We start from the raw sequence: 10,138 nt of genomic DNA, 5'->3' as shown, positions 1-10,138 counted from the left end.
AAAATGTGTCAGGAGTAGATCAGTGTCAAGTTTGGACATTGGCCCATAAATGAGGCATAACTCCAGAGACCGATAAAGGAGAGAAAACAAGTATTGGGTTGCTGAGCTGACAAGTATCATGTGGTGTGTAAAATAGCATGAGATTGTCTGTGACCATCTCATAACTTACAGAGTGCAAGGTGGAATTGTACAGACCTCCTTCGTTCTGGCACTTGCCAGCCTTCTCCAACTGCTCCAATGTTATTCAACTTCTTGCAAGGCTTTTATAGTAGATACAGATTCTGCTGGCCCAGCTTCAGCTAGCAGCATGTGAGCTGGTAACCCAACCTTTATCTTCGTAACCAAGGCAAATCCTGAAGTCCTCAAAGAGTGGAGCATTTGGAACTATCACATTATTTACCCCAGAAGAATTTCTTTGCTTGAAGAGCAAATTGCTATGTCTGCAACAGGAAAAATGAAACAAATAAACTCTCTGTTGTGTTAACAGAGAATGAAGAAATATAATTTCATTTTGCTGAGGGGGACTGGAGAACGTGAACCCTCACGTAGTGACTTGTTGCTGCAGAGATGTGAACCGGTTCACCTGTCACCAGCATTCATTAGCATGGTGACAGAGCATTCAGCCCACCATCTTCTTCCTACTCACAGTTTGTCTCTTTCCACAGTTGTGTGTGCAGGGATATTACAAAGGCAAGGTGGTTGCACAACAGTTAAACATTTTGCAATCCCTAGGCATTGCATGCCCAGCTATTTTGCTATGCAGTGGCAATTATCTTGGCATCTGAGTTTAGCAAAGGTGGATCTCTCCTAATAAGCAATGTAACAATTACAGCAATACAGCAATTGAGCTAGGATTTTTCTTTGGCTTTGGATATTCACTGAAATTATTTTGGCAGTTTCCATGCTGTTTATATCCTTTCTCCCCAATAGCCAGGTAAGCAAGTTGATTATTTCTCTGATTACAGTAGGGCAAAACCCCTTATGTTTCTGTCTTCCTTGAATACAACCAAGTGCTGCTCAGAAAGGAACTTTCTAGAATATAATTTAGAGGACACTCAATTACTTTTGAGCAGTTCTCCCTCACTGCATCTCTGTTGCAGTCTCAGGTACCTCCTGATACCCATCTCATGCAGCATGTGAGCTGTACCAACCTATCTGTCCTCCATTTCCCTGTAAAATCAGGTTTGTAAGTACACCTAATTCCTTCCTTCAGATTTTACACATAAATTCAAAGCTATTGGTTGTCTGCACACACACTATGATGGTGACTACTACTCACCCCTGAAGTAGGGAAGGAATCTCCGGTCTCGAGAGGTATTGCCATGCTGATTTTGGGGGCACTAGGTGGGCATGTGTGTGCACATGGCTAATTACTCACATGCTGCATGGGTTTTTTATCCACACATTTAGAATGTTTTTTGTTATGGTGAGTTTTTATTCTTTGACGTATGAAGAGAACAAAAATTCTTACAATGCAAGAAGAGAACAGCAAAGCAAGCTTACAAAAAACCCCTAAACATCATGCTCCTAAGTAATAGCAAGTAAGCATCAGAATTCAGCAGACTATGCTAATGTCATAAGTTCTTGCCTTGATTCTAATGGACGAATAGCTAGTAAATAGTTAATTGAATCATTTAATTGAATCATACTCTTTCTAAATACCAGTGCACTGTATGCAAGAAAATTATTTAATAGCCTTTTATAAAGTCTACAGCGTGGTTCACTATTGTACTTGATGATGGGAAAGAGAAAATACCATATCCAAAAAATCCCAGTGCACTGTGAAAGCCTTTTTCCACGTGGTGCCAGGTCACATGTACATTGTTGTCCTCTAAGCGTTTCTTGTACAACAGCCCTTCATCCCTGAGCACATCGTGCTCACAGGTGACAATACAGGTGTCAGGGAGGGTACAAACAACAGCATCCTCTGCCAGCAGCGGGGAGAACCAGGGCTCAAACAGTTCTTGCACTTCTTCATGGACTTGAGGTAAAAACAAAGCGGGGAGTGGTGGTTTATGGCCCAGTTTAAATACGTCTGGGATAAGATCTGGATTTATCCATTTCCTATATTTCAAATTGCTACTCTCAGGAACATGAGAACCAGCCAAAATTGGTTCCTTCAGAGAGCAATCCTTATTCAGGTATTTGAGAATAAAATGGACTGTGCGCTCCCGGGACAGGAAGGCAACAGCAGCATTTTTCTGGTAAGATGGCAGATTGAAGTTCAGTGCTTGGAGAAATGGATAGATCAGCACCTGGGCACAGATCTTTGTGATGTCTGTCCTATGCCCTAGTTCTTGGCAAACACTGGCAGTATATGTGCCCCCTACGCTGTCCCCACAAACAATAATCCGAGCGGGATCCACCCCGTAGGTCTCTGCAGTCTTCAGGAAGTGCACGGCAGCAGTGAGACATTCCAGAGTTTGGGCTGGATACTTGTGCTCAGGTGCTAAATGATACCTGAGAGGTAGAAAAGGCAGCTGGTGTTACACATTGCTGAGTGTCTCATCTGAAATACATCCCATGCAGTTGCAAAAACTCCCACAAAACAATATTAATTATATCACTAATTACATCTAGTTTAAAGTTTTACATGCTGAAGCAAACCAGAACAACTTTCCCTCCATTTCCTTCTCAAAACCAATTCCTCCCAATTTAATCCCTTAATAATAAACTTTTTCATGGAAGAATTTGTTGATGGAAGAATTTGTTGATGGAAGAATTTGTTGGAAATTAAGATTTCTTTATACCATCACCTCTTTTCCATAATCAAAACATCTTTAAAAGGAAGCAGTGGTCCATGCTGGTTTTAAAAAATACTAAATTTTAGACTCGCTATTTACTCTTTAATATCATCCCAGATGATTTTAAATATTCCCCTCAAATATTAAAATCTGCTATTTGGCTTATAATTTCTTATTACCAAACAAAGGTAATGGTTTCTGTGGTGATAGTGATGTACAATGAACAAACCTGTAACTCTAACCCTGGATCAGGTATTTCCACTGCCATTCCATGGCACATGCTTGCTCCCACATAGCAGCAGCAGTGTGGGGAAGACAGCACTAGAGCTCAGTTTCTTTTCTTATATTCAAAGAAATGTAAGTTCAGGGGTGTGGGGGAAGCAGGGGGAAAGCCGCAGAATTCTCTAATTCTGGGATTAGCACTGCTTGTATCTCACTTACCCAACAGACACAACCACTGAATCAGATTTTCTGGCTATGTACCGGCATATTCTTTCATAACTTCCTGAAGAACAAATGTTTTTGATGTAATTAACATCTTAGAAAACTTCAGTCTGTGGATACAAAAATGCTGTTAGCAAGGAATTTTCCTGCTTCTTCTAAACCGTGGGATACTTTTCTCTCTCACAGAAGATATTTGCAGAGTTTATAAATCATGAACACCTGTGACCTTGCCGAGCTTTGTTTCTAGTACAGTAGAAAAATATTTTGACAATGGATGTTTTAGGATTTTAGTCAATCACCCCCAAGGGGTGGCTGATCCTTTGTCCAATTAGACTATGAAGAAAAAAGTCTATAGAAGAGTTTGTAAAATAATTAAATAAATCAGTCTTGCTGCACAATTCCTGCCTGTTTTTTTTTCTCTCCTCCTCCCTACGGCTGCAGGATACGGTGATATTTACTACAGTAATATCAGTCAGTATTGTCCCTTTTATTTTTATGACATATTACCATGATTGCTTGTGGGCCCCTTGCCTATTTAGTGAGTACCCAAATTTTCTTTAGGATAGAAATAATCAAGACTTTTGGTCATCAGGACTTACTGTGTAGTTCATACATCTAGAGAGATCATTAGTCTGTGTGGAAAATAAGGAATTATTGAGATTATTACTATTAGAGAATGGGCAGTGGTTTTAAACTGAGAGAGGATGTGGATGCTAAAAGGCTGGCAGAGAAATTTTCTAGCTTTCTACAGCCACCTGTGAAAGTCTCCTTTCTCACGCAAACTAGCTGGGAAACAGTTTGGGATTCTGTAAACTATTTCACAGGTGCAGGCTGTTTGTGTCTTTGTTTTCCACACTGGGAAAATATTTTGAAAATGGGTGTCAGAGCATTCCGCCAATCACTCTGAGAGGCGGATGGTCAAGCAACCAATAGTGTTATGCCAGCCTTGCGAACAAAGCTATATAAGCTGATTTATATAATTAAATAGAGCCACTTTGGGCCACTTAACCTGAAACTAGACTTGTGTCGTTTTTTGCCGTTCTTGGTACAACAGTGACAAGAAGATAGAATTCATTTGCATGTAAGGAACACATTTTTATTATGAGGGTGGGGAGGCCCTGGCAAAGGTTGCCCAGAGCAGCTGTGGCTGCCCCATCCCTGAAGTGTCCAAGGCCAGGCTGGATGGTGCTTGGAGGAACCTGGGATAGTGGAAGGTGTCCCTGCCCATGGCAGGGGGTGGAACAAGATTATATTTACAGTCACTTCTACCCAAACCATTTTATGATCCTAATGGTTCTATGATAAAGAGTGCTGTATCCTATAAAAAATAATTTAAATACTAAATAAGTGCAGATTAGAGGGTTTCAAAAATAAAAACAAGCACTAAGTGCTTTCTATCTCCAGTCTCTCAAACTAAACTTCAATCACTTCCTGGGGTCAGGAGTTTTTAAAAATAGGCAGTTAACAATGCTAAATAGTCACATTTTCTCTTTCAATTCCTTACTGATGCTTCCGAAAATGCCGCATCCTCCATGGAAGAAGATGACTCCTCTCCGTTTGCTTGCAGATGGTTCTCTTGGGAGGTAAATCCTCACAGGTACCCCATCAAAATGCAGATCTTTAATGAAGAGCTGGGAATCCCGCCATGCCGGGACTCCTTCCGTGATCAGCCTGATAAATGTGTGCTCCTCAACAATACCCAAGCGGTTTAAGTTCTTTGCCTAAATAGATATAACAGGAAAAATGAGAAATTACTATAGGGAATACAAGTCTTCCCACACTGTAAAGGCCACAACCTACTTTCTCCTACACTGTCTCTAGGATAGTTGGGTTGGTTATTTGCTAGTTTTTAGGATTCCCACAAATAACTGTCTTTGGGATTTCAGTTAAGAACATGAAAATTTACATCTTCATGATTGCAGGAAGAATGCTGTAATACTTGTTCCATTAAATGTCTTATATAAGTACCTTCTTGGTCCTGTGATCTGGATTTACCACAAGTAACAACAGGCATTTGCTCAGGTGGAAGCTGGGAGGCCCGAGGCTCCTTTCTTATGAGTGAATAGAAAGAGGCATTTCCTGAGGATGGTTCCAACTCAGGGTGTGTTAAATCAAGCTCTGGAGGTGTCTTTTCATCTCCATGGATTATAAACTGTACTTCAGATGCCACAGGTACAATATTTAAGGTTAGGTGAGATGAAAATGTCCCTCTCATGACAGGATTATCATACTGGGGGAAAAAAGACTCAGGCCAGTCCGTGGGCAAGACTGGGTGACTTGACGCTGTTGGGTCACCTCCCTGCCATGGGGTCAGTGAGAACAAGCTGTAAGAAAATCACTGTGTCTATAATCATTACTGAGGGGCTGCTGGCCCAAACGAGGAACTGATGAAAATGGTTCTGAATCTTATCTCCTCCATCAGTGAAACCACTGCCTTTTTCAAGATTTCACAGCTATTCATAAATTACTCTGCAGTCAGTTTTTTATGTCTAATCAGCAAAAAAACAAATATTCTGAAGACAGGGAAGGTTTGTTAGATGTGTCAAAACATTTCTTTATCCAAGGCCAGTCAACTGCTGATAATTAAGACAGTGTAAAGATCACACTGAAATCCTCCTCTACTTCAAACACATGTTGTAATGGATGTATTTCCTGCTAAAATAACATTTCCTATTACATGGTGACTTAAATGCTCTTCTGGACTACTGCAATTCACTCTTCTGGAATGATGATAATCATCACAAGCTATTTGCAAACTGTATTGTTCTTTTCTAAGCCACAGAATTCTCTGTATCAATTGCTTACAAACTAAAGGCCAGCTCTGCTTGTGTAAATTGTTTCTTTCAACCTGTGTACCACAGATCCTTTCATCCTAATAATCTACACCAGTCTGCAATAAACAAGGTGGGTGAGGAGTAATAAAAGAAACCATGAGCCATGGAAGAGAGAGAAAATCAGTTGGAAACCAACATGGGAATCCAGAGATAATCTGGAGTTTTTTCATAACACTGTGCCACAAGTGCAAGCGGTGCTTGGGGTGGTTTAAGAGACGAATGGATGGCCGCAGTTCTTGCCTTACATTTGAAAAAGTACATTTTTAGGTATCATGGCAAAGGGGAAAACGACTATAAGACCCAAGGCAATGGTGGCAGAAAGCACAGGGTGAATCTAATCTTTTCCAAACAGCAATTTTCAAAACTCTCATGACTCTTAAGTCAGTCCTTCTGTTGGAGTTAAGGTTTTGGAATGTCTGAAGTTGGCAGAATTGCTATTTAATCTCATTTGAATTTTCTAACAGCTTTGAGTTTATACAGTGCTTTCAGATGACAGTAATATATATGAGAAACTTGCCATCAGAGCATCATGTCTAAATATCCTCTTTCCTTGCCTTGTCTTAGGAGTTCCTGACATCACAAAGGCATCTCCAAATTCAGGGAAAACTGTCATGAAGGCGAAGTGGGAATTTGGTATGTACTCTGTTGAAAAACTTCTTAATCAATAGTTAGGAAATACTTCAGAACCTATAGCAATACATTAAAAACCTAAAAGGTTTGACTATTTCTAGACAGATGTGATCAGTGTTAGTAGGTGAAATGTATTACATAAACCAGGTCCAAAAATGGGAATATGTGTATGAAAAAGAGCATGTCAGCTTTTCTTGTAAAACAGGGTCTTTGAAAAACTATTTGCTGAAACACCTAAATTCTGGCACAAACTGTCTTTTTATGTGGAAGATCATATGGGGACCAGATTTTTACTTTTAAATAATTACAAAATCACAAAAGCAGCAAAACCCACTCAATTTGAGCTTCATGGACTTTAGGACTACATCAGACAGTCTGTCAGTCACTCTGAAGTGTGCTCTTCCAACCACTGTAATTATCAACAAAACTTCATATCATGGTGCAATATGCACAGTTAGTCTGAACACAGATCTGTCTGAGTAGTTTAAAACAAAAGCCAGGAGGCTTCTTCTCATCTCTTCCATTTGAGATGGTCATTGATCTCTTTATGACAGGGGATGTGGACAGATGCTGTAGGAGCATCATTTGTGTACCTTCTGATTGAAGGTACACCTTTATCTGGTGCTGCAGCTTTTCTAAGACATAACTGCAAGTAAGGTGGAAGAAAAGAGGAAAAGACTGTTTTGTGGAAAAAGAGGTTTTTATAGGAGCATACAGTACAGACACATTACTGGCACAGTGATGCCACAGACTGATGGCACAGGAAGAGCAGCATTCATCAGGATGAGCAGGATAAGTTAATAGCATACGTGTCATACACAAAGCATTATGCATTTAATAAGAAACCTGTAAAGTCCTTACTGTGAGGGCTGCTCCTCTGAGCAAAAACATAAACCAGAAATTCACCCAAAGTATCAGCAGATGCCTAAAGGCTTTTGAAAAAAAAATAGGTATTGAGTGGATTCAATGCTTAGCAAGTGGTGAAATGCTTCTTAAAAACTATTCAGAAAGAGGAAGCTGAAGCTTAGGGAATGTATTATCAAAGAAGAGAGAATATGCACATATGCCATTACAGACACTTAAAAGCTGTGAAAATGGGTTAAAAGTATCACCTGAAAGAATCTTTTCACCCACCAAGTAGGGAAATTAAAGGATTTAATAACAATGTCATATTATAATATTACGGTTGTATTATTCTATTAAGTTTATATATGACATAACACAAAGAGCAGTATGTGATATGCAAGGACAGCAGCCTCTTCTTTCACGGCAGAAAAGGCTGAAAGGTACCACTGGAGAATCAGGGGCAACCACTGAATGTGGTGAATGCTGCTGTGCAAGTTCAAGCAACCCACCTAAGTCTTTAATAGATGGTAATGGCCCTAATCACCTCTCAGGACGTGGGCCCGAGTTCCTGTGTTCTTTCTGTATAATTGGAGATTAGAGAATTGAGGTGAGCTTCATACAAACATCAGAGAAACCACTCTGATTTTCCCGCGGGCTTTCTTTTGACATGTTGCGTGCCAGACGTGACAGGGCTTAGGCTGCTCCTACATGCTGCTGTTGCCTACTTTGAAAGCTTTTTGGGCAAAAGCTGTTACTTCCTGTGATGGCAAAGCCCTCAGCACAATGAGTCTGGCTTACGGGTACTTAGATAATAAGTGATAACAGGTCTAAACCTGCTTTGGCAGGATGTTCAATTAGATGACTTCTGGAGGTGTCTTCCAGCCTACCTGGTTCTATGACATCTAATTTAGACTCAATAATTCACTGCAGAATAAGAACAGAAACAAGGATAAGAAAATTACTGCAGATAGCTCAGAATTTAGGAAATTGCCTTACATATATCAGAGTGCACTGAGATATAAAAATTTGGGTTATTATTCATGTAAATGATATCCACAGTCCTCCTGTCATCCACAGGACCAGTCATTTCACTACAGAAATATACAATTGCAGCATAAAAATGGATATCTCAGTATTAAAAGAACTCACCTCATCCTGGCTGCTTTATATATGGTAATAGAAACCAAATCAACTTTTGGCCTTTAATTCTGTACTACTGTGTGCTTCCCATTACATGTAGTTGAAATATTTAGATGTCTATCTTCATACTCAAGTTTTAACTTTCCTGAAAATCCCAGTATCCCAGAGCATGATAAACTCACCAGAATTTCCATCAGAGTGTACATACAGTGATAAAAGCAGAGCTTTGCTGGCTGATCAACATCAGGAAGAATCTCTGCCTTGAAGAAATTATGATCAGTTGCAATTAAAACCAGCAATATAAAAGCAACTAAAATTCCTGCAATTAAAATCAGAATATAATAGGATTCCATTTTTCTTTGGAGGGAATAATTAGACACTGTTTGATATGATTCTGTCAGTATTTATATCCTCCAGACTGATTCCACAGAGAAGTCATTTGCATACCAAATTCCCCATGCCCTCCTCCTCCAGGCAGGGCTGACAGGTGCTGGAAGCCTGCAAACATCCAGCTGTGACAACTGCACATTGGCATGATCCAAGCTCATATGTAGCACAATCACTTCCATGAAACACCATTCATTTGTATATTCCAAATTGCAAATGGGCTTTATTTTTCATCTGCTTTATGGGCCTGAAAAGTTCTCTGGGATGTTTTTCAAGTGTACTGGTGAGTGTAATACCACCCTACCTAAGAGCCTATGGAAGAGTGGCTGTGCTGGACTCCAGTCTCCATGGTCAGGAATTGTAGTGATTCTGCTCTTGGAATAGGTCTGAAGGATGATTCCAAGGCTTTCTGCTTAGTGCTGATCTTTTCCCCTGCTCACTCGCTGAGGCAGACAGCTGGCCAGAACAGTTAGAATAGGCATTCTGAACTAAATCTCAAGGAACTTTGCTTTTGGAGATCCACATAGACCTGTCAGTTATTTGGTGGCTCCCACCCTGAGTGTGCAACCAGGGGCTCTGGGCTCACCAATGGTGCAGTGCTAGCATAGGGAAACTTCTCCTCGACTTGGAGAATTTTGGCCCTAACCCTCTGTGCTGATTCTTTCTAAAGAAAGGATTTTGATATCTTTACAACTCAATATTTTGCTGTGTTTTCTAAGACAACTCTGCGTTATCCATGGTTGTAATTCAGGTGTTATCAGAGCATACAGTATCCAAAAGTTTGTACCAAAGGAGGTGATGACAGTGAAGGAATGAGGAAATATTCCATGTATGTCTGTCCACCATGTGACTGGACAAAACTTGTTTGGGTTAACATTAAAAAGCAAACAAGCATTAGCTCAGCTTGACATAAGCAATACAACCTGTGCTTATCCCCTAAACACTGAAATATTTCTTTATCCCCACTAATCTCCATGATTCTCCATTTAAAAACCCTAATAAAAGCTTGTAATCATGGCCATAGAAGAGAAATACTTTTTATGAGCCATAGGATTCTGCATTTGGCTAACTAACCTGTAGTGTATTCCCTCAGAAAGTGAGATCTTCACTGGA

The 10,138-nt window shown here is 40.1% G+C and overlaps 1 protein-coding gene across 1 annotated transcript; it reads right to left on the bottom strand.

Annotated features, from left to right (window-relative positions):
- Positions 1-1,410: 1,410 nt before the first annotated feature.
- On the bottom strand, positions 1,411-9,115 carry LOC103616154 (arylacetamide deacetylase-like 4). The gene is made up of 4 exons (XM_017735040.1): positions 8,821-9,115; positions 4,693-4,909; positions 3,186-3,249; positions 1,411-2,460 (listed from the first exon to the last, which is right to left on the bottom strand). The coding sequence occupies exons 1-4, from the start codon at positions 8,989-8,991 to the stop codon at positions 1,689-1,691; spliced, it is 1,224 nt and encodes a 407-aa protein (XP_017590529.1). The 5' UTR covers positions 8,992-9,115; the 3' UTR covers positions 1,411-1,688.
- Between the last annotated feature and the right edge of the window lie 1,023 nt (positions 9,116-10,138).

This window comes from Corvus brachyrhynchos, unplaced genomic scaffold (assembly GCF_000691975.1).
Source record: "Corvus brachyrhynchos isolate BGI_N302 unplaced genomic scaffold, ASM69197v1 scaffold395, whole genome shotgun sequence".
NCBI classification, from domain to species: domain Eukaryota; kingdom Metazoa; phylum Chordata; class Aves; order Passeriformes; family Corvidae; genus Corvus; species Corvus brachyrhynchos.
The sequence above is the reverse complement of the archived record's forward strand: the minus strand, read 5'-3'. Positions and strand labels throughout refer to the sequence as shown.